Raw genomic sequence first — 26431 nt, 5'->3', positions numbered from 1 at the left:
GTTATGTAAAATAAAATTATCAAAATGCAGTTGCAAAATGAAATGTTTAAAATCCAAAATATTGATTTTGATAGCAAGGAAAGGATTAAAAAGATAAAAAATATTATCTATAGAAAAGCTGGAACTTTGACTAAGATTATCATCAGTAATGTGAGGCTATGAAAAAAATGATCTTCAACTTCTAATGAAGTTTCCTAGGTCTTTTCATGATAACAATATGAGAAAGAATGATTTTTTATGGATGCCTCCTGATTATCCATAACAAAGGTATAAACCCAAACAGACTTCCTTCTTATTGCCCATCAGATTTTACTTTTAAAATATTCAGGAAATATACAAGTAATTTTAATACTGGGCTAAGGAAAATTAGAAAAATCTAGATATCAACATACTCACATGTTGGTAAAATCATTCAATAAGCTTTGAAATTAAATAGAAATAATTTTTGGATTATATATTGTATAGACATAATTATGTTATTGGTTTTGTCCACTGCTGTAGATAGCTGACATTTGCCAGTTCTGTTTAGACTAATATTTTAATTCATAAATAATTTAAAACCAGTTATCTTAAGGGGATTAAATGACTTCAAATTATCTTGAATAAGTCAAAACAAAAAGTTATCCTTAACAAAACCTTCTAATACTTGTATAGTTCTTTAAAGTTTACATAAAACTTTTGTATACATTATCTCATCTGATTCTTTCAGTAGTAAGGAAAAAGGAAATGAGAAAAGAAGGAATAAAGGGAGTGAAGAAGAGAAAAAAGGCAGGGAAAAAAGGAAGGAAGGAAAGAAAGAATGAAGAAAGACTAATGGATGTAATAACTTGTTCAATATCTCACACAATTTATGAACGCAACAGATATTAGAGCTGGAATGGATCTCAGATATCACTCGGTCAAATTCTCTCATTATGTGGATGTAAAAATGTAATTCCCTAAAGTCACTTGACTGTGACTAAAACTAGAACTAGGATATAATGCACTTTTCGTTACACCATATTATATTTTATCACTTGGTATTGAACTGCTGGGACCAAGATATTGATGGGGAGATGCCCAACTTGCCTTCTGTTTCCTCAAATGCTTAATCCATCAAGATTATCAAATCAGTAAATTAATCAAGTATTGGAAACTTTTAGTGAATTTTCAATAAAGCATAAAAAGGGTAGGTTCAGAATATTAATTTCAGGACCAAGTGGAAATCTTTCAGAATAGAGTGATATAGATTTTCACATGCTTAAAAAACAATAAAATATAAGCAAAATGTTTTGAAATGCTTATTAGAAGGATTTTTCATCTTATGAATTAACTTTATGTTATCAGGTCTCTTATCAACATACCTCCAAACAAATAAGTTACTTGAATAAAAATAAAATAGCTATGTTAGTTCATCAAAGGGATACAGATTTGACCAAGAACAGTTCCCACAAAGTCTATGATATTGCCCATGTGACAAGATCAAGTAACAAAAAGATGTTTGATATGTACTGTATTTCATTAAATCATTATCAATTCAGCAAATATTTGATAGTTGCCTACTAACTAGGCTCTGGGGATATAAAGGCAAAAGTGAAACTAGTTATTATTTTCAAAAGATCACAATATTTCACATAATGTTCACCATCCACCAAAAATTTTTTATAACATTGTCTATTTCCACTTGAGGGAGGATATTTATGAACATAATTAAGTCAACTTCAAATAATTTTTTCAAGTATTTTTTCAAGCACCCTGATTGTAAGAAGAGTTTCACTCACTTGGTCAGATGGTGTATATTCATTTTGTTTGACTACATCAATCTTGTCTAGAAAGCTGAAAGAAAAAGAAAATTATTTAAATGTTATATGTCTGTAAATTGGATGTATTATAAAATTATATCTTTTATCATCATGATTATAACATATATTTATATATAACATATTTATCTTATACTAAATCAATGTTTGATTAATTTTATAACTCAATTCACATATTTTATAGAATCCTTTGAAATCCCCCTTTGGCAATTCATAAAGACTGAAATTCATATTCTGAAATAAAGGAAAGCAGAACTCTGAAATTTACATATGTTTTAGAAATTAAAAATGCTACTATAAAGTACACCATAAAAAATTTCAGAGCATCATATGTCTATAACCATTGTTGGTGAGAGTTGTGTGGCATGTGTGACTTTAAAAATACAAGGCAGAATTTGCCATTATTGTCCAGCAGGGGGCGAAAAGTACCACTTCAATGTTATTTTTCAATGTATCATTTTCGAAGGGAAAAAAGGGAAATAAGTTTTAAATCACCAATCTATGGTGGCATCCTTATGCATCCATCTTTTGACTAAAAGCAATAACTCCTACTTACTAAATCTGGAAACAAGGTTCAGTATAGGAGAGTGGTTAAAATGTTTATTAGGATGATCAGTTAAGTGATTTTAAGTGATTCCCCACCCCCCATCACTTAAGCAAAAGATGCTAGGAATTTTTCTATTATACTGCATGGCACATAATCCATATAGAAAAGTTAGCTTTCAAGTAGTCTGAATAGAGGTCATGTTAAGTTTTACATGAAATATATGCAATATATTTGCATATAAATATATGCAAATTTAATTCTTAAGTTTTAACAAATGCTACCAAATGATAAGTAGACAATTTTTTATTATGATAATTTGCCTCTGGTTGCATTTCTACATCAATAGTCATTTCATATTCCAAAAACCTTCCTGACAACTTGCATTTCAAATGAAAATGAAATCCTACATTTCTACAAATATACTTGTCTTTTGCCATTCAAAAGAAGTGACTATTAAGTTTGAAGACAACTACTTACTACTTAAACTTGGATGCTCCTGCTATCTCAAACACTAGCCATTTTTTTAGGCTAATCATATCTAAAGTAGGGGTGGTGGCTGGCCCCCTTCAGAAGGCATCAAGAAGGTAATGATAATGTTTGTCCTTTGTTTTCGAAGAAGACCATGACATCAGGGAGGTGATGCCATGACAAGAATATGAGTTGGATTTGAGTGCTGTGCTAAGTCACCAGCCTTACTTTTTCCTCCAGAGTCATCCGAGTTTCAGAGACCAGATATGAATCAGGATGATTGGAGATGGTCCTGGATGCAAGGTTAAGTGTCACACACTACTAAGTGTACTAAGTGTACAAGACTGGATTAGAACTCTAGTCCTCCTGACTCCAAGGCCAGTGCTCAATCTACTGCATCACAAATGATCCTAAATGGTGAGTGCTGAGCTAGCTGGATGGTGGGAAGATGGGTTACTATATTCAAAGGATTGTACTGAGACCATTTCAAACTGGTTCCCAAGAACTTATGTTAAATTTTCAATGTAAGCACTTATATTTTGGAAATTGGCACATGCTACTAACCAGGGCTTGATTTATTGATTGTTAAACTGTTTTATATGACTTTCCAGACTTAAGAAAATGATGAAGAAAATGTTAGTAATGTTGTTTAAACTTAAAAGTATCAAGTGTACATTCCCTGCCTTGGAGAACTGGTTGTTAAACATTTCCCAAGTACACTTCTGGTTGCATTCCATACTTGCCATAACAGAATATTTTGGGGTTTATCTCTAACCTATTTAGACCTATTCCCTTCTAATATCCACTCATAATTGCCCCATACTTCTCAACTCTTTACTTTTAGAAGCTATGCAAACCCCAAAGTTCTCTATCTTTAGGGCAATTATAACTTAACCATGGCAAGAGCACCCACAACAGTAGTTTGCACAATTACCACTGGGAAAATTTATATTTCTTCATCCTTAGTATACCCTAGACCACCTTGCAGAATAGAGTCCTCTAGGGGGAGCTAGGTGGTGCAGTGGATAGAGCACTGGCTCTGGAGTCAGGAGGGCTTGAGTTCAAATACGGCCGCAGACACTTATTTGACTAGCTGTATGACCCTGGGCAAGCCACTTAACCCCATTACCTAAAATAAATTTAAAAAATTTTTTTAAAGAAATAAAGACCTCTATAACAGTGCCATATCGCCTCTCTCATTTTCTTTTTCAGTGAGATGGAGTATGCCACAAAGAATAAGCAGGCAAAAGGAGGTCCTTATATTTTCATTATATCTCTTCCCCCCACTTGAAACTTCTTTATCTTTAGATAAGATCTTCAACTTTAGTGTGATCTTTCCTTATTTTCATTCCTCCGGCATATCCCTAAAATTACCAAATCTCAGCCACTTTTCTCTTCTATCTCTATCTTGGACAGACTCTTCTTAGCTTTCTAGGTTGGTCCTTTTTATGACCTCTAACCTGGACTATTCCAATGGCTTCTTTATTGGTCTCTCTGTTTCAAGTTTCTCCTTTCTCCTAATCTACAAATGGTGGCTAAAGTTTTCTTAAAGCATAGTCCCAACCATATCATTCCTTCCTCAATAAATTCCAGTTTGTCTCTAATTAGTTTGGAACCAAATATAAACTCCTTTATTTGGCACTAGACACTCTTAATAGTATGGCCTCAAACTAGTTCTTCAGTTTTATTAGGCATTACTCCCCTTCCTGTATACAACTGTCAAATCAATCAATAAACATTTATTAAGTACTTACCATATATGTGTCAGGCAGTGTGCTAAGCACTAGGGATCAAAAAAAAAAAAAGCAAAAGATATTCCAAGCTATCAAGGAGCCCACAGTATAGTGGGGGAGACAACACAAACCATGTACAAACTATATCTTGATAAATTGGAGATAATCTTAGAGGGGAGGCATAAGCATGAACACTGGGAAAAAAGACTGGGAAAACTTCTCTTAGAAGGAAGGCTTTTAGCTGGAACTTGAAGGAAACCAGGGGGACCAAAGCCACAGGTGAGGAGGAAAAGTTCTAAGGCAGTGACAATGCTTGGAAATGGGAAATTAGTGATGTGCTCAAAGATGATTAAGAAGTCATATGGGATTAAAAAGCATATTGGAGTATATAAAATGCAAAAGACTGGAAAGGTAGAGGGGTCAACTTATAGTTTTACATGTCAGAGGATCTTATATTTATTTAATCCTGGAGGCGAAAGGGAACACCTAGACCATACTGATCGTGGAAGTAACATGGTCACCACTATGCTTTAGGAAGATCAATTTGATACAGATGAACAAAAAATTTTGGGCAGGGCAGTGAAGCACAAGGCCATTTCAATAGGATTGGTATTTGGTGATAAGGTGTTGGAAGTGTAAGATGAGAGAAGGGGTTTTACATACATATACACATATGTAAAATACAGCCTCAGACACTTACTAGTTGTGTGATCCTGAGCAAGTCACTTAACCCTGATTATCTCAGTTTCTCATCTGTAAAATAAGCTGGAAAAGGAAATGGCAAACCACTCCAGTGGTCATGAAGTGGGTCATGAAGAGTCAGGCATAACTGAAATGACTCAACAACAATAAATAGATCTGAGAATCATCAACATATGTCTGCAGATCACCTTCTAAATTGAACTGTCTTATAGGGTTCTAGCCTGGGCCTCCCTCTAATTTCTTTCTATACTACTTCACCTGTTGATCTTACCAGTTCCTATGGATTTAATTTCTATATTTATGCTGATGATTCTTAGATCTACCTATTCTACCCTAATCTTGCTGTTGACCTCCAATCTTTCATCTCCAGCTGCCTTCCGACATCTCAAACTGGAAAACCACATGTACAAAATAGAACTCATTAACTTTCCTTCTAAACCTAAACCCTCCCTACCTTCCCTTTTATTTGAAGAGGGCAACAACATCATCCTCTCAGTCCCTCAGGTTCACAACTTGGGTATCATCCTGTACTCCTCACTATCACCCACATATACAATCAGCTACTAGGTAAAGTTCACATCTCTCAAATATGTACCCTTCTCTCTTCTAACACTGCCAATACTCTGATGGAGGCCTCTCCATTTCATGCATAAATTATTATAGTAGCCTGTTTGTGGGTCAGTCTGCCTCAAGTATCTCTCCACTCCATTTCATCTCCATTCAGTCATTCAGTGATTTTTCTCAATGTGTAGTCTGACCACATCACTTCTCCTACTCAATAAATTCCAGTGGCTTCCTCTGTTGCTTCCAGGATCAAATATAAAACCTTTTGTTTGGCATTAAAAGTCCTTTATTACCTGTTTCACCCCTTCCCTGCTAGTCTTCTTATATCTTACTCCCAGTCATATATTCTCTGATCTTGTTACTCTGACATCCTGGCTGTTCCAGAAATAAGATAGCCCATCTCTTAGGTCTTGGTTTTTTCTCCATTACCCTCCATGACTGGAATGCTCTCCTTCCTCTTTATATCCTGGTTTCCCTGGTTTCTTTTAAGTTCTGGCTAAAATTCTGTCTTCTACAGGAAGATTTCCCATTTCTTAATTCTAGTGCCTTCCCTCTCAATTATTTCCCATGTGTCCTGTATACGGCTTAATATAAACATATTTTCTTGTTGTCTTCCCCATTAGATTGTGAGCTCTTTGTGGCCAAGAATTTTTGCTTCTTTCTGTATCCCAACTTCATTTTTAAATAATATTTTATTTTCCCAATTTATATATATATGCATACACACACACACATATATATAATATACATATATATATATAAAGAAAATTTTCAGCATTATTTTTATTTTTAAGTTTCAAATTTTTGGTCCCTCTCCTGTCTATCCCCTCCTCTCTCTGAGGAGGTAAACAATCTGATATAGTTTGTATATGTTTAATTCTATAAAACACATTTCCTTCCTAGTCATGTTGTGAAGAAAGATATTGATCAAAAGAAGCATGCAAGCACATACATATACACAAAGTAAAAATATGCTTTGATCTACATTTAGATGCCATAAGTTCTCTCCCTGATGAAGGACAGCATTTTTCATTATGAGTTCTTTGAAATTGTCTTGGATAATTGTATTGTTAGGAATAGCTAAGTCTTTTACAGTTGATCATTGCACAATATTACTATTATTGTGCACAATGTTTTCCTGGTTCTGATAATTTCACTTTGTATTAGTTCTTATAAGTATTTCCATGTTTTTCTGAAATCTGAAAATCTTATGGCACAATAGTATTCCATTACAATAACAGAACTTATTCCACTCATTTTTCAGTTATTTTGCTACCACAAAAAGAGTGGCTTTGCAAGGTTTTTTGGAAGCAGACCTAGTAGTGGTATTGCTGGATCAAAAGGTGTGCACAGTTTTATTGCCTTTTGGGCACAGTTTCAAATTGCTCTCCAGAATGGTTAGATCAGTTCACAATTCCACCAAAAAAGCATTTGTGTTCTGATTTTCCCAAGTCCTCTCCAATATTTATCAATTTTCTTTTATGTCATATTAGCCAATTTGCTAAATGTGAGGTAATATCCCCAATTTTTAGTGAAATGCCTCAAACATAACAAACACTTAATAGATGTTTACTGACTGATGGATAGATGATAGTGGAATCCTAGGGAACTGATCAGATCAATAAGCTAAACAGGATAGATGAGAAAGAAAAGAGGATCCAGGGCAAAATTTTAGGGGACATTTAGCATTAGTAGGTATAACTGGGATAAGGGAAAAGAGATAAGATGGAGTAGTTAAATAGGTAAGAGGAGAACCAGGATTATACAGTGTCAGAAAAACTTAGAGAAGATATTATCCAGAATGAGAGGTTGATCAACAGTGTCAAAGGTTTCAGAAAGGTCAGGAAGGATTAGGATGGCAAAAAAAGGCCATTAGATTCATCAGTTAAAGCATCATATTTGGAAAGAATAGTTTCAGTTGATTGAGAATGTTTAGTCAGACCATGGATAGTTAAGAAACTGGAAAAAACAGAAGGGGAGGCATCTGCTTTAGATAGTCATCAAGAATTTTAGCCACACTAGGGAAGGGAAATAAAGGATAAATGGCTAGTGGGAATTGAAGGGTCAATGAAGATTTCTTTTTGTTTTTTTGATGAGAAGACATAGGTATGTTTGTAAGCAGAAGGGAAGCTGCCAGTAGATCTGGGAGAGACTGAAAATTAATGAGAAGGGGGCGGCTAGGTGGCACAGTGGATAGAGCACCGGCCCTGGAGTCGGGAGTACCTGAGTTCAAATCTGGCCTCAGACACTTAATAACTACCTAGCTGTGTGGCCTTGGGCAAGCCAGTTAACCCCATTTGCCTTGCAAAAACATAAAAAAAGGAAAATAAAGAAAATAAATGAGGAGGAAGATAGAGGGGGCCATATGTTGGAGAAGACTTTAGAATGGGATAATGTATATGTGGAGTAGTTTGCCTTTGTAAAGAGAAAGGTCACTTCTTCATGTGAGACTGGGGTGAAGGAAATAGTGGTATTGGAGTACTATGAAATGAGGAGAGAAGATGGAACTCAGTGAATTTTCTAAATACTTTTAGTGGATGAAAAGGATGAAAAATTTTAGAAAAGTTGCTGTGATGAGTGAGATGAGTCAATTAAATAAGTGTAAATGAACTGCCTTACTTCTGTGAGGGGTCATTTGAAATAATGTGATACTAAATTGTTTTGGATCTAGTCAGCACATTTTCATAATTTTCTTCATCTTCATTCAAAAGTTCATAGAGTATGACTGAAAGAAGCAGATGGTGGCATTGATCTCTCCAGGGAAAATTGATGAAAAGATTAAGAAAGCAAGGGACTTGAAAGAAGAGGACAATGTAAACTGGTTCACTGAGAGGTCAGGATAGGATAGTCAATGCATGGGTGATGTCTTGGGGGGAAAATCAACAAGTGAAGGGACTGGAGATGATGGAGAGGGTAAAAAGCAGAATATGAAGCTACAGGGCAAAGGGAAAAGTGGAATGACAAGACAGTATAATAAAATACGTGATTCTCAGGGTTCAAGAACACAAAAGTAGTACATTTATTACGTGTTGACAAGATCAAGACTACAACAATCTCTCCCTGTAGTTTTTATTCTCTCTCTGTCTCCTTCTGTGTGTGTATGTGTCTCTCTCTCCCCCCCCTCTCCTTCCCTCATTTCCCCTCCCCTTGTTCCCACTGGAGTGATGGGAGAAATTGGGTCAGTAGGAGAAAAGAAACCCCATCATTAGGAATAGAGCGAAAAATATAAGAAAAAAGAAGGTAGTTGAGAAAAAGAGAATACTATCCTTTTCTTCTACTTCTTATCTGATATGTGGTAATAAAAACAATAGTATTAGTAGTAGTATTAGTAGTAGTAGTAGTAGTAGTAGTAGTAGTATCAGCAACAACAGTAACAGCAGCTAGTATTTATATATTGCTTTATATTTGCCAAAGTACTTTACAAATACCTTATTTAATCCTTACAATAATCTTGGGTAATAGGTGTTATTATTACCCCCATTTTACAGATGAGGAAACTGAAATAGACCAAGGTTAAATACCTTGCGAAGAATAACACAACCAGTACATGTCTTAAGCTAGATTGAAACCCATGTCTTCCCAACTCCAGATCTAGGATTCTAATTACAAGTCCCTTCTAGCTGAAGGTAAAGGGCAGCTTCCTGCATCTTCCCTGTCTTGCTACTATGAACTACATGTAGAAGCATATGGCAGCTCTGTTTTTTATATATTTATTCTTTCCTTATCTTAGGCAAATCAGTACTCCAAGATGGGAGTGTCCAAATAACTTGGTGAGTTTCAGAAATCCAAAGGTTCCATCAAAAAATTGCACTGTCACCTAAGAAAAGTGACAAGGAATAAGAACTTTTATCGCAAAGAACTAACCATGAATTTAACAGGGTTCTATCTTTTTTGGAGTCTAGCAGAGAGCTACAGCTAATTGGAACCTCTGGGGAACTTTAAGAATCAAGAAAATAACTTAAAAGCAAGAGCAGTAGGATGTGCCTTTGCCACATGTAAATTCTACACATGTGCTTCTCTGACATTGTACTTTAAATTGGAACCCAGATTAGGGATCTTGTTTGTGCAGGAGGAGAGTATATTCCTAGTTATCTTTCATTTTTTTTAAAATTATACTTGTTTAGTAAATAACTTGTCCAAAAACCAATTAAACCAAACTGATTGATATTTGAAAGGAAACTCACAAGTGAAGGTTTATGAGCAACAGACAAAAATCCCATCTTTTAGGATGTCTCCCTAAGCAGTAGTCAACTCATTCTTTGGTGAAACCTACTGGTGAAAAAGAATGTAGCTTGGGGAAGTGGCCCTGGAGGTAATAACAAGTCACCTTAATAGCTGCACTTAATGTGCAATCTAAGTAATTTTTTTCTTCATCTTTAACTATGTTCATCAGGGTTTTGGACAAAGCACTTTGAAAATATTCCAGGTTTTCATGAATTCCATTCTATTTCACCTGAAATTTCAAGTTATAGTCTTTTACTTTTTTCCTAGTGTTACAAAACCTTCACAATTTCTTAAAGTGGAAGGCCAGTGTCATTGGAAAAATGAGTAAGTGTTAGGGAGGAAAGTGTAAGAAGACTGGAAAGACGGTAGGGATTGGTTATGAAGAGCTTCAATTGCCAAACAGCATTTTGTGTTTACTCCTGGTGGCAAATAAGAAACCACTGGAGCTTACTGAATAGGGCTTTGGAAAAAATCACTCTAGTGGCTGATTAAAAGATAGATTTAAGTGGAGAGAAACTTAGACAGGCAGGTCCACCAAGCAGCCTTTTGCAATAGAACTGGTATGAGATGATGAGGACCTACACTAGAGTGGTGAAGAAAAAAAGAATTCAGAATGCTGGGACTTAAAAGACTTCTTTCTGTTTTTTTAAAATATACATTTCATAGGATTGAGGGAGCTAAATGAGTAGACAGACCTAAACATAGATTTTGGCACCTGAATTCAAATCCTGTCTTGGATTCTTGCTAGCTGTGTGATCCTTTTTATCATTTTTATAAGCTTCAGTTTCCTCACCTATGAAACAAGGTATATTATAATAACAGCATCTACATCAGAGGGTTTGTGGTATAAATCAATCAAGATAAAATGTAAAATGCTTCACACACATTAAAAGGGAGCACTAGAGAAATGTTAGTTATTATATTATGAGATATGTTAGTAAGTTAGTGGTAGCTTGATGGCAGGGCTGGCCCTGAAAGTCAGGAGGACCTGAGTTCAAATCTGTCCTCAGACACTACCTGTGTGACCTTGAGCAAATCACTTAACCCAGATTGCCTCCCATCCAGGACCATCTCCAGTCTCTGATTCATATCTGATCACTGGACCCAAATAGCTCTGGATGAGAAAGTGTGGCTGATGACTTAGCACAACACACCCCTCACTCAAATCCAATTCACACGTATATCATGACATCTATCCCTGATGTCATGGTCTTCTTCAAGAATGAACAAAAACATCATCATGTTAAGTAATACATTAACTCCCAACATCCCAGATATAGAACACTAAATTGATTCATTTATCTGTAATATTTTATAGTATATTTACTCAAATACTAATTTCATCTTAATAACAATCACAGTGGGCTTTGGAAACTCTGTGAAGTAAAGCTAACAAGAGATTTCTATAACCTCAAACTGAAAGTACAGACCTCTTGGTGTTTATACAGTCTATTTTTAGGTCCATGATTTCCTTGAAAAACAGCAATGATACACACCATTGGAGGAACAATAATATTGTACTGAAATATTCCAAAGACAAAATCCTATTCAGAAATGAGTCTATATGTCTTAGATGATTTTGTTATCTTCCAACAGATGGTCTCCCTAAATTCAAACTTCATCATCATAATATAATAACAATTATCAGAAAAATTGAGTGGTATCCCTTAGTTATTTTGAGAAAAAGAAATGACTGGCTCTTAAAATATTTGATTTCTTATTCTCATATTTCTCTTTAACATATCAATCCTAGGAATATATAAAAAAAATTGCAAAAAAGTTAAATTCAATTTTTGAAATACATTTTTCATTTTAAAGTAAGAATCTATCACCCTATTAGCTGCTTGACTACTTTCCATTGTGATTTTTTAAAGGGTAAAAGTGGTTACTACAAAAGAAACAGAGACAAGTAGACCTGCAAGGGACTTTTTAGATATTTGCTTCTTTCTGTCTCTTTGTCATAATTGTCTTTTCTGTTTTCCCTAGTTTTGTCTTTCATATTGTGGCCTTTCAATTGAAGTATCAGTATAACATGTGCTCTGAGGTGTTATGTGTTTCTTTTTTTCCTTTTAGTAGTGGAGATAAATTCCTATTTACTAATTTGTTCACTTGCCTAGTTACCAAAGTGATATACTTCTAAAACAAAGTCTTTAGTTAATACGTAAAGTAAAGATCAATGTCCTCTGTGGGTTTCAATGAATCCAGGATCCAGGGTTTCAAAAATATATTGCTTCAACTACTTATTTAGATATTTAAACCTATAGAAATCATCAATTTTGATAGAGAACTGTGTCTTTGTGTTTTAAATATCAGATTACTATCTACATAAATTTGCTGTCAAGTAATAGTAGTTAGATAATTTTCAATTAAATACAAAGGATACAAAGGAAAAAAGTATGCCAAAAATAACTTTGTCCTCTTTTTAGTACAGGGGGAAAACTGTCCTTTAGTTTGAAAGCTAAATTTAATTAGCAATTTTTATTTATACTTATTGATTCTGTAATATGATAGCCCAGTACCATTGTCTCAAAATTCAAATAATTTAGCATGTTGTCTTTACACACAAAGAGTACATATATTGGATCTCTAGAATAATAGCTACCAACTTCTAGAAACTTTAGAAAACTTAGAATTGAAAAATAGTAATTAGCCTAGAGCAGGGGATCCTAATATTTGTGTGTGTGTATGTCATAGACACCTTTCGTGTATCCCCTTAATCAAGAGAGCATTATATGGTGGAAAAAGTCCCTGGATCTGTTAATAGTTACGTGAATTTGAACAAAACACTTCGCCCAACTATTAGGTTTCCTCATCTGTGAAATGGAAATAAGATAATTCTCGGATTACTTATCTCACAGGGTGAATATAAAGAAAGAAAGCTCTGTTCCTCTACTCAGAAAAAAAATTAAATGCTTAAAATGCATAGAATTACAAAGGAAACCAACTGTAATTAAAAAAGAAAAGCCAAGACCAGATTCAGAATCTAGGTTCCACAGTTATGTACAAAAAAGGAGAATAATATATACTATTTTTGCCCATGTTAATGAACAATGTAAACAACTAAAGGATCGATTCAAATATACCATCACTTAAGAAGCAACATCATGGATGTTGTTAAAATTTATATGAATTTGAACAAATTCTTCACCCAATCCTCAGTTTTCTCATATGTGAAATGGAGAAAGATAATTCTTGTATTACTTATCTCACTGGGATATTGTGAAGAAAGTATTTTTTTTAATAAAAAGTATTATATACATGAGACTATAATTGTGAATTCATGTTTTTTGACGTGTTCCAGTTCAGTTCACAGATTTAACTCCCAATTTTTACTCTTTTCTGTGATTTTGGTCAGGTCATTTGACATCTGGGGACCCTCATTTTCCTCCTCTATACAATAGGGATAGTCTGCAACTCTCCTTGTATCATAAGCATGGTTATGAAAATATATAGTCATGCGTAGAACTGAAAATTTTTTTTGAAACAGGCAAAATATTAAGGAATAGTTACATTGTTGCCTCCATGGTTGCCTATCCTTTGGAATGAGTTTTATAATTTAATTAATTTCATTAAGCTTTAATTTTCTTATACATACTCTGACTTAATATGGATTAATTCAATCTCACCTGGACTGAAATTGAAGCTCAGTATTATGAAGAATGAATGTATTATGAAAGTCAACAAAATAACAATTAATGAGAAATTTGAGGAGGGGGGGGATTGTCAGGGACAATCTTCAGCTGCAGTGAAAGCAGAGTATTAAATCTTAGAAGAACAAACTTTTTAAAAAAAAGTGTGTGTATGTCTGAAATTAAAGAAATGCTGCCTGATAATAACAAACCATATACCTTTATTAAAGCAAGTCCAGATAAATCTTTTCTTTAAAAAGTTAGCAATTAATTTGCATTATTGTGTGCACTTCAAAGTAACAAATTAATTTCTTCTGCAATTCAAACTATTCACTAATTTAAATGGGTATTTTAAAATTGGTGTGCACTAATTTGAGGGATAAATGACACACATGAAGATTCATTTTTCAAGGGTCTGATGAAAACTGGAACCAGCAAAATGTGGGTTGGTTAAATAGTCACTAGGAGTCATTGTCATTTCCTTCCACTTTTAAAATTTCAGTTAATAAATAAAACGCTTTAGCAGAAAGGTTCTTTCTTGTATTGACTATATTTAACAGGAAACAAACACAATTTTTTTCTTTGTTCTAAATTAAGTCTATGAAATAAAACAGTCTAGATATGAAATTTTAATAACATAAAAATTAATTTCCAAACTACAAATTAATGACATTTTCATTCTCTCATCAATGGCACTGGTATTTAACAGTTAAAAGACAGATCTTTTCTAGGATGATAATTATCTTGTCTAACATTTGGGGAAAAAACCATATTCAATCAGTGATGCATTAAAGGAACATAACTTGATCTTACAAAAAAGATCAGGTCATATCTATTAGAAAAAGGAAAAAAAAAGAAAAGAAAAGATTCATAAAGGAAGGCAAGAGAAGAGTCTGAAGAAAAGAAAACATGACCAAAACAAAGAAGCAACTTTCTGAAATTATAGACTTCTAAAGGAAAGAAGAAAAGAGGCTCTTTTTCTCAGATGCCTTTGTGTCTAAAATATAGTTAATGTTATTAGATAAAATAATCTACAAATGAGATGAGATAGGAATCTAAAAGGGATTTTTTTCTCATCTTAGTAGACAACATACTCCTAGTGAAAATTTTATTCTTTTAAATAATGAATTCTTATTAAGATATACATTGGAGTGGCATTTCAAAACAGAGCAAATATACATATATTAAAAATCCTGGCTTATTAATTCAATGTTCTCATTGGTCAGTGACAAAACAGAATTTGTAAAATAATTAGTTCTCAAAAAACCCAGCAGAAATGTTAATGTGAAATTTCAATGTCTCTGTATATATAATGCATATCTATCTACATATATTTCAATTAAATAAAACCACTATCCTAAGTAAAATATCAATAATAAAATTTTGTTTCTAAGTAAAGAAACATCAATTTGGAGGATGTTACCTTTATAGCTTATAAGAGATAAGGCAAATTTTATACTCTTAATATAATTACTAGTTAAACACAACAGCTGGAAACACCTAAATTGAAGAAACAATTTTAACCTTTCTTAATTCAAGAGAAGTGTTGGATGCATTTTTTGGTCCCAGGAGAGCATCAAATACTCTTGAAAATTCTTAATTTTGATTGCTTTTGTATCTGAATATAAATATTACAATAAATTTATCAATTTCTGAGTAAATAATTTTCAATTGAAGGCTAATACTTATAAACATAGTTTTCTAACACTTTTTTCCACTAAATGAGCAAACTGGATATTCTAAAGTTCTAAATTTTTAATTTTCTACAATAACCATGTGCTACTTAAATTTGTTATCTTTAGCTTTATAATATTATTTTGCCTATAAATATTGATAGGCACAATTATATGAATACTTTAAAATTTATAAAAGTGTCATAAAATATCATTTTCTTGGAGATGTAAATACTTACCAATCTGGGGAAAAGAAAATAATATTATCCAAGTAGATAGTACTACTTACTATTATAGATAACATTTAGGCCCCCTTTCCCTCTTATTCTATTTAACTACTATTTTAAAAAGTAGACAGGAATTCTTGACTTGTTTAGATAAACAACTGTAATATCAATTTATAAATCGATGACTAACTAAATAACAATCAGATACCAATTATAAGAGGAAAGGCAAATATGGTAACAGAAAAAAGTAAATGTAAACAAAATTAGGTTATCAAGCTGAGGTTTAACAATCATAGGATTTGAGGACAATATCTTGTGTACCTTAAGAATCTATATAATTGTGAATTGCTATTTTATCATCTTCAGTCTAATAACAGAGGTATACCTTATTTTTAAAGAAAAACAATTTTAAAAATTACAAAAAATCAAAATGTTGAAAACAAATCAAAAATTCATATTACTAAATATCTCTTTAAGAATTTACCATCAATTCCTTTAGGAAGGAAATCTTTAAATATTGTGTGATATATATGTGTATATATATATATATATATATATATACAATTGACATATAAATCAATTTAAATTTTATAGTAATATTACTGTTTCTTTTTCTAAGGAGGATATATTACTGTATATGTCATGACAAAGATATTTGAATATTTACTTCGATATACAAAAATCTGTTCAAAGACAACACTTAATTTTTAATTTTGCTTTCATGCTATTTTGATTCTTAAGAATTTAAATTTACTAAAATAAAGTTTTTGAAGAAAAAAGCAAAAGATTACATGGTAAGTACCCCAGAAATAAAAGTTATTTAATCAAAAAAATCATTTAAGTAATTTATGTTAGAAACAATTTAGATAAAATTATTAAAATAAAATAATAATATTATTTTGGGATCATAATTATAAAAATGGTCTGAAAACCTAACTTACTAAATAGCTTAAGGTGATCATTTTGAAATGCATTTTAAATTATATTTTGGAACTAATGTTACACAATAAAGGAAATACACATAGCCAAATGTCAGACAGAAATTTATAATGGAAATGCTAACAATGTTCTGATTACTTTGGTTTAAACAGCAATGGAGAGAAACTAAAGATTCTTTTATCTTAATAAGGTAAAAGGATCTCATGGTAAAAAAGGCTTTTTGCTTTTAACCTTCTTAACCATTATGCTATAAATATACAACCATTATTCAGAACAAGAATGTAAATGAAATTTTTAAAATTATTGTATAAAATGGTTTCATGAGGGGACTATATTTTATTTCAAGTACAGGATAAACTTAAAACACTTTTACCACTTGGAGGCAGAGGGGCACCACTAGGCAATTTTTTAACCAAATAATGTAAAAGCTAAAAAATATGACTTTACAGATGTGGAATCAACTTGTTTTGACAAGGTTACAATTCCTTAAATGGAAGAGATAACAAGATATCTAAAGGCCTAAAATATTAAAATTACAGGTCAAAAAGAATTTCTATCACTACTATAATTTTTTCTCATATTTTTCTCATATTTTCTCATATTGTTCTCAAATGAAAAACATTCGGCTTATCTAGTCCCACATTTGAAAACATAATATTTAAGAGATTAGATTTACAAACTTCTTACACAATGGAAAACTTCAATGTGAAATAAATAACATTTTAAAAAATGGAGTCATCAAAAAAGAATAAACACCAAGAGGAGAGAAAAATGTCGTTTGAAAGTAATTCTATAATTCTTTTTTCTCTTCTTTTTACTCCTCTAAAGTTAGTCTGGTTTAGAGAATATACTAACTTGCCCAATCAGTTTTACATTACAGCACCAGTCCAGAAATAGCTCCCAGCCGCCTTGGCCTCTAGCATGGTTGTCATGACAATGAAACCACAGTTCTATAAATAGACCATCAGCACCAAATCTTGTGAGAGAGACATCTGGAATCCGGCCAGTCAAACCTCAGCTTGACAAATAAAAATAGGCACAGGCAAATTTAGAAATGGGAAAGGTATAATGTATCTCTAATACAAAGAGTAACAAAATTACACAGAAACAAGTTGTTTGCATTTTAATAAAAGGTTGATTTAAAGAAACAACTAATGAAACATTTTAAAATGATGAAACATTTTAAAAGCTACATTATTAACAAAAAAGGCCCCTAGAGTTTTGGAAGGGGGTTTAGGGGTCACTTTTCATAAGCTATGCAAATACTAACATTTTAAAATGACATAAAACTGCTGCTGAAATAATATAAAACTGATGTTTTTCTGTTTTTAACTGGTAAGAGAAATACAGCTTCTGATACTCACAAAAGTATAGTTTTGGTAGCTTTGGAAGTATAAATGGTTCAGATTACTTGACCAATATGCTGAAAGCTGGATGGCTAATGTGGCTTAAAAATGAGTTGTCTGCTTCAGCAGGAAAAGATCTTATCTCAAAAGCCAACTGATTTATTTAATAAACCCTTATCAAACGTCTTATGAAAAAGCCATCTGAGAATGAAGACAAAAATTAATCTCACTCATGATTCAAACCATATCTGAACTCATTTTCATAGGTAAACTGAAACTCTATTAAGTCATTACATAACCTTGCTTCCCTTCCTCCATCACTGAACTACTTTTTAGACAATACCTTTCTTTCACTTTAGTGGATGAGAGAATGTTCTATTCTTGGATCATGCCTTTGATTGACTCATTCAATTACCACCACAATTATCTGTGTAGGCAAGGCAGTTATGTCAAAAATATTATTCACTACATTTACCAATATTATTCCACAGCAGACATTTTCTTAATAAAAACATGATTCCTTAATGTCAATATGCATTAACAACCTGAAACATTCAGATCACTAAAGTCAGTCTCATCCTAAACTGTCTGATATCAAATGATAAAATGAAAAATGAAAAAAATTCATCCATTACAGAGCTCAAGCAAACTTGCAATTCCTTTATAATTTAAAAAGCATTTTAGATCAAACTCATATGATCCTTCTTTTTGAACTTATTTACAATTCTCCCTCAAATGAAATAAAAGAAATAATTTGAAAGGATATGAAATTTGAAGTTGCTGTTATAGACTGCATAACTGTGGGAAGTGAAAGTGTACAAAAATAGAGTGAATGGCAAAGGTCCAAAGAGGATTGTAAACATGATCATGTACAGCTATAAAAATGATCATAAGATTGTTAATTATTGTCTAAGGCCTATTGTCATTAAGATAATGCCTTAAAGAAAAAATAGTATTCTATCAATCTAAAGGATGCCTTCAGGCCTCAACATATTGACATTTACATTTCTTAATTTATATTTATATGCTTTTTTAACTCTAAAAAGGAATTTTGTAAAATTAGGAAAATACATTTATCATTTTGAACAGTGCAAGTAAATACTATTTTCTTGCTTCTGCAACTAGAAAAACACCTCAAATATCAGAAATTATGGTTAGTATCTGAAAGGTCTCAATCAGTTTAAGTATTCATTTACCATAAATTAGCCTTTCTCCCCTTAATTATATGCTAACTTTTGTTTTCTGCCTTCAAAAATGTTGCATTTTTCTGATATTTCCATTTTACATATTTTAATAAATAATTTCAACCATGTAGTACTGAACTATTTTCCTAAATTGTGCTTTATGTAATTATATGTATTTTAGATATTTATACATAATCACATATGTTTTATATCAGAAGATAGTGAGAGACTTAAAACATCTGTGAACTTAAGCACTGTATGACAGGAACTCATTTTTCAGGTTGAGTGTGTATATTTCAATTAAATTTTAAATTCACATGTTTATATATTAATGCTTAAGCCAAAGATAAATAATATTAAAACTACAAAAAGGGGATTATCTGTCAAAACTTTATCCTAGATCAAGACTAAGGATTATATAATGAATGGTAAGCAATATTCAGTTCCATTCTCCTGAGAGTTGCAAGAGAAGAAAATTAGGAATATACAAAAAGAAGACAAAGATGTATCTTAAAAGGTACTATTTCTATTAAACTGACACATCTTTTCAGAAAAGTTTATTGTCTCACATTTTATTAAACAGATGAGCTTTTAATTTTTGAAAGTATAAAAATTTATCCTTTGTGGTTATGGCCTTTTCTCTACAGAATTTTTTTGGTAAAATTGTCATCTCTTACTACCCCTTTTAGATTGTAAATTTCTTGACAGCATCATTTCTATCCTTGTATATCCCTGAAGCCTAGCATTGTGGCCTACACAATGCAAAAGTTTGGCAAATGATTCTTGAACTGAATTAAAATATTCCTTTAAAGTGGAAATCAGGGAATTTTCTTAGGTTTATCTTCAAAATCTGGTTATATGCCTGTAAATCAAATAAATTAACTTATGATGAAAAAAACCCATACAGGAAAAGAATATCAAGACAAGTAAAGATGAAATATGAAAGTTCTAGAGTATTTTATATATATATATATATATATGTGTAATATATCTATCATATATGGAGACAGAAAAAATTTCTACTGTAAAATTAATATGCTTCATTGAAATATGAGTGAATCATTAAGTAAAATGACTTTAAATATATATTCACAAGCTTTTGTTTCAGTCAGCTAGTTAACAAGTATTTACTAAACACATCCTGTGCCAGGTACTAAATCTAAGTGCTTGGGATACAAAGAAAGGCAAATAAAATACAAAGTCTTCACATTTTAGTGGAGGACACAATATACAAACAAAAAACTAATTACATACAAGATATGAACAGAGTAAATGGAAAGTAATCTCATAAACTGAAATAGGAGTAAAATGCTACAAAGTTTTTAATGAGCACAAGTATATTTTCAAACGTAAGAATAAGGGTATAATAATAATTATTATTTAAATATTAAATTGTGCTAAAAAGAAATTCATCTCAACTGACTTCTAATTTTAATTTATATTTAAAGGTAGATGCCATTGAACTCTTGGACTAATATTTAGAATTACTTTTATAACATCTAAATTTATTTAAAATTTATAATGAGAAACTGTCAAATAATAGATACTTATTATTCATCTTGTTTGAAGCTACAAAATAAATGGTAGGAGACATGATACTTAATATCAAGGAATTACAAATATCAAGACTACAAATTTGAGGATAACATATAAACAAATAAAAACCTGTCTCATATTAACAGACACAAACTAAGCTAAAAAGGCATGAAAGATTTTTAATTTCATTGGCATGGGAGAGACTTCACCAGATGGTGGAGTGCAGATAAATCCTACTCCTAAAAAATGTCTTAAATAACTTGTCTATAATCAACAGGTGATATTAAATAGACTTTCTGATTTCAAGCCTAGCACTCTAATGACTAGTTCATACTGGTTCCACAGTCTATTACATTGGGTAAATGCTTTAAAGAGAATACAGATTAAATGGGTGTTGACATCGGGCAGCATTAATTAGAGAAGACTATCTCTACCTTCATAATATATGATACTACTTTATGATAAGTTGCCAGTAGAATATTAAAATATTAAAAGGATTCATGGTTATTTCCTTCTTTCTTTCTTTCTTTTTTAAGGAATGACTTATTCTAAGAATGACAATTAATACACTTAGATCTGGCAGTTAAAAATAGCAATTTGGACTAGAGATTTCTTCTATGTTATTTTAAGATTATGTGATACCAGTTCTACAGAACAATTAAAAAATCAGAAAAACTACTGCTTTAGATAGAATTGACCAAATGAGAAAATATACATACAACTAAATTTTCTTATTTTGGGCTTGACTTATTTATTTGCTTGAAAGAATCCAATTTCATCATTAAAAATATTTAGTTAAATGAGTTATGCCTACTAAAATATTTAATGAAAGTGATATAACATAGTATATAAAAAGATGGACTTAGAGTCAGGAAGAATTTGGATTCAGTTCTCTTTGGTACATAGTGATGATAAACCTTGGCAAATCATTTAACTACCTCAGGAATCTAGGCAAGTCTCTGAGTATAAATTGAAAAATAAGTTCTAATTTGCATAAGTAGAATAGTTTCTAAATTGCTTAGAGTTTATCATACCAATGATATCACAGACCAAAGGAAACAAATGAGAATTTATACTATGATATACTTTCTTTTTAAAAAAAAAATTCTTAAGGCAATGGGGGTGAAATGACTTGCCCAAGGTCACACAGCTAGGCAATTATTAACTATCTGATGCAGAATTTGAACTCAGGTCCTCTTGAGTCTATCCACTTTCTCTGCTTGTGTTCTATCCACTGCAGCACCTAGCTGCCCTTATGATATACTTTCAATTTATTGATATTTTCTTTTCCATGTTCCATTTTTCATGAAAATTACAATATGCAAATCTAATGAGATGTAATTTTACTGTTTTCATTAAGGTTCTTTACATCTAGTTCTTTTGGTCCTCAGAAATATCCTTCACAAAAAGTTCTGCTTACTCTCTGTGGGTTATTTATTTATTTATTCATCCATAGATTATTTTTTTTCCATGGATCTGAAATTGCAACAGAGGAAGGAACTTGTGACTCCTGTCACTTTCTCTGGAACTTATTTTCCTAAGGTCATCACTTTCTCTGGAACTTCTAGACATAAGGACTTGATTGTGATACTGAAATGTTAAATGATTTTTTTGCTAGGATTATACAGCCAGTATGTATCAGGGAACAAGATTCAGACTCAGGTCTTTCTAACTTCAAGGATATTTTCCTATCCACTAAAAGTCATATGTATATATATATATATATATATATATATATATATATATATATATATATATATATATATAATATCAATTTAAGTTTAGTATCATTTCAAAGTTTACAAAGAAGTTCAAAATACATTATTTTAAAAGCACAATTTGATACTTCCTGTGAGGCAGGAAACTGAAGATCAGATAGTTTTTAGGTGACATGCACAGAAACCAGTAAATGGTAGAGCAAAGACTCAAATCTGTCTCCTATCTTTTTCATGCTGGAAGTGGAGATTGCAGTCGTCTGATTCCACTGCTGAATGGCATGGAAGCGTCTGACTTTGCTTGGTTTCTGACCAGGACTGATTTACTCCTCCTCTGGCAGCCTGGTCATTTCTTATTCCCAGAGGCTCACTATATTAATGCAGGTTTTAGTTTGGACACCTGTTTGGCTTAGCCCTATTACAGTTCAGAATCCCAGAGCACAAGCCTTCCATGGCAAGGATTACAGGTGTGTACCACCATGTCTAACACCTAATTTAGTATAATTTAAATTAATCATTTTTTGCATGTTTTAAAATGCAGACATGTAATAATTATAAAGTAAAATTATAGATTCCTGTGCAAGTAGATTTTTTTTACAAAATTATAGTTATATATACTATGGTAGATAGTAAATTAAGGCACTTATTTAATTCAGGACAAAGAAGACTTAAATGTCCAAATAATTATACAAAGTCTGTACCACTGTGGGATAGTAAAAAAAAACCAAATAAAGATGAACTCTAATGATGGGAAGAGGAAAAGAAAACAAGATTTATGGGTGAGACACTATGTGAAGCATTTATAAATACTTTCTCATTGAATCTTACTTGATCCTCAAAACAACCCTGTGAGATATGTCCTATTATAGTCCCCATCTTTTAGGAAACCAAGGTAGATAATAGTTATGTTAAGTTATGTTAAGGTCACATATTAAGTGCCTGAGACTAGGTCTTCCTGACTCCAAGTCCAGTATTCTATTCACTAAAGGATATCCTTCTGCATCAAAGTTCTATGAATGTTTATGATATAAGCTTCAGAGATAGAATACCCTCCCCTCCTTAACCAAACAACTATAACAACTAAACATGGAGTAAGCAAAGACAGGAAGATGATGTGGAATAGGAAAGAATGCTGAATCTGAGTCCAAATTCAAATCCTGCCTGTATGATCTTGGCTGACTCATTAATTTTTCTTGGCCTTAGTTTTTCTTCATCTAAAATATGAGGGGTTAGATTTCCAGCCAAGATGGTTTTCTGAAAAGAGGCAGGCAGCCCCACTCCAACACCCTTCACTATATCAAAAACCTAAATTTGGAACTACGTTGAATAATATCTAAGAAATCCAATGAGTAAGTATATTAAGTACTTTCTTTCAATTGAAAAACAAACTCCCCCAAATTAGCCCTAAGACTATGACAAATAGAAAAGGGGACCACCTTAGCAGAGGTCAGAATTGAATATCCCAGGCCCATGAACTTTGAAGTCTTTAGCATTTTATATTCTGCAACACAAAGAGAGGGCTCTGAAAATTCAGATCTCTAAACCTCAAAAATCAGGCTTAGGGAGTGAGGAAAATGTTCAAGTGAGTACAGGAACCTAAGTGACATAAATGGAGACCAAACTAGGGCAAAAGTCCTATATAAAAGCACAGCAGAGTGCTGTGGGAGCAGAGTTTGACTGGGGCACAAAGTCACAATCCAGGATCTAAGGCCACAGAGAGAAGTAAACAAAGAAATTACAGACCATTATAAAGAATTATGTAATAAATACCCAAAAGTTCTATCAAGAAAATGAAAAGAACTCTAATAAACTATTTGTATTTTCAACAATGCTTACATTTTATACCTAGAAGAAATGAATCAAATAAATTAAAAAAAATAAAGTGTAGAAGATTTGGGAGGAGAATAAATAGCTTAGAGCAGGGCTGTCCAACCTTAGGTAATCTTAGGGCTGCATTAAAATAAAATAATCATTTGAGAGCCACACCCAGAATAAAAAAATACAGTACACATATAATAGTTAATTTGTAGTCTTACCTTAGTTGGTTTAACAAGCACAATGAAAAGTCATGGTACTTTTTACTTCTTAGAAAGTGGGGGAACATGCATTATCAATATGACAGGTGAAGGCACAAAGAGCAAAAGCAAAACAAAAAACAAAGGGATAACACAGCAGTATAAGTAAGGTAGGTACATACTGACCAGTGTGCATTGTACAGACAGAACACATCCCATAGACCAATTGAAAATTCTGTGTGATATGTTCAGTCCATAATACTGCTTAAAAACACCACAGAAAATTAACATCATCAACATTATTTATTAGGGATAGAATTAAAAAAAATCTAATACACACTCCATGCAAATTATTATTTTACTTTTTCCTCTCCTGAAAGTTAAAACCCACAGGTGGGCTGCAATCTGAGGGCTGTATTTTGGACAGCGCTGGCTTAGAAATGTTAAATGATTTAGGTAAGTCATGAACTTCCTACAAATTAAAATACAAAAAATACATATCAATGCAAAAAATACATATCATAGCAAGAAATATTACATCAAAATAAAAAGACTGAAAAAATAGAAGATTAATGCATCTGATATTTTAAAAGTCAGAGAGATACTTTAAAATTGTTAGAATAGTCTAAATTCTGTATTTCAAGCAATAACAAATAAATAAAACTACCCTGATCTATTAGAACCAGAGGACAAAATGAAAATAAGAAGACTCCTTTAAGAAACTTCTGAAAGAAACCTCAAAAGGAAACTCCCCCCAAAATGTAACAGCCCAAACCCAGGACATCTATGTCAAAGAAAAAAAAATTGAAAGCATCTAGAAAGAAAACACTAGAAAGAAGCCATGAACCCACAAGACCTACAGCATATTTTATAAATAAAAGATCTTGGAAAATAGTATTCCAAAAGACAAAAGAGAGTTTTACCACCAAGAATAATTTGCCTTTGCTAAAATGAATATAGTCCTACAGGGGGAAAAATATACACTTTCAAACAGTCCTGATGAAAGGATCAGAGCTGAGCAGGAACTTTGAAAGGGGAATCTAAGAATCAAAATATATCTAAAGAGGTTAATTTACTTGAACAAAGAGCTAAATGATAATAAAATGCTCATGAAGAAGAATCAAGAGTCTGTTTTAGAATCTTAATGTCTTCAAAAAGTTTTGAGGAATTTAAGAGGGGACGAATTGACTCACTTTAAATATTTTAAGGTGGGGGAAGGAAGGAACAGGAATATACTAATGTGGAAAGCAGTGGGGGGAGAAGTGTAGAAGTAATTTTGCTATTTTATTAGGAGGCAAAACTTACTTATTTCACAATTAAAGTATATAAGAAGATTATAAAGACAATGAATAAGGGAGTGGGGGTGGGGGAACAGGTTTCAGGTGAGTCTCATTCTTAATAGACAAAGGATGAAAACAAATACATATTAAATACAGTGTTAGAGGTAGAAATAAACCAAATTCAATAAGAAAAACTGATAGAGATAGAAATCAAGGTGGGATTAAGATGGAAGACAATACTAAGAAGGGGAAAGTTGCAGGCTAAACAAACTTCTTTAATCACTAAGGGAAGATTAAAAGGAAAAAAGAAAAATTCTTGAAATAAAGCAAATGCTCATCCATGGCAAATGACTGAAAAAATTGTGGAATATGGATATAATACAATACTGTGTTTTAAGAAATTATGAAATAGATAATTTCAGACGCCCCTTGAAAATAATGCACAGTAGGATAATTGGAAGTTAGTATAGAAGAAACTTAGATTAGACCAGCACCTCACACTCTTTATCAAGATAAGATCCAAATGGTTATAGGACACAGACATAAAACAATACTATAAGCAAATTAGAAGATCAAGGACTAGTCTACCTGTCAGATCTATGGAAAGGGGAGCAGTTTATGACTAAGGAAGAGTTGGAGAACATCACTAAAAACCAATTAGATGATTTCGATTACATTTAATTAAAAAGCTTTTGCACAGATAAAATCAATGTAACCAAGATCAAAAGAAATGTAGCAAACTGGGAAACAATCTTTACAACTAATGATTCTGACAAAGGACTCATTTCTAAAATATACAGAGAACTGAGTCATATTTTTAAAACAAAAAGCCATTCCCCAATTGACAAAT

The 26431-nt window shown here is 32.2% G+C and overlaps 1 protein-coding gene across 3 annotated transcripts in view; it reads right to left on the bottom strand.

The window, feature by feature from the left end:
* Window positions 1-26431, bottom strand: part of GNAS (GNAS complex locus) — a 179728-nt gene that overhangs the window by 15559 nt on the left and 137738 nt on the right. For 2 of the 3 annotated variants that reach the window (XM_074210358.1, XM_074210359.1), the window contains exon 6: window positions 1761-1815. In XM_074210358.1, the coding sequence (XP_074066459.1) occupies window positions 1761-1815 (55 nt within the window). Of the gene's footprint in view, window positions 1-1760; window positions 1816-17360; window positions 19984-26431 lie in introns of those variants that run through there. The other variant, XM_074210360.1, reaches the window with a different exon arrangement.

This window comes from Macrotis lagotis, chromosome 1 (genome assembly GCF_037893015.1).
Source record: "Macrotis lagotis isolate mMagLag1 chromosome 1, bilby.v1.9.chrom.fasta, whole genome shotgun sequence".
Lineage (NCBI taxonomy): Eukaryota > Metazoa > Chordata > Mammalia > Peramelemorphia > Peramelidae > Macrotis > Macrotis lagotis.
Note: the sequence above shows the minus strand (reverse complement) of the source record. Positions and strands in the feature narration are given on the sequence as shown.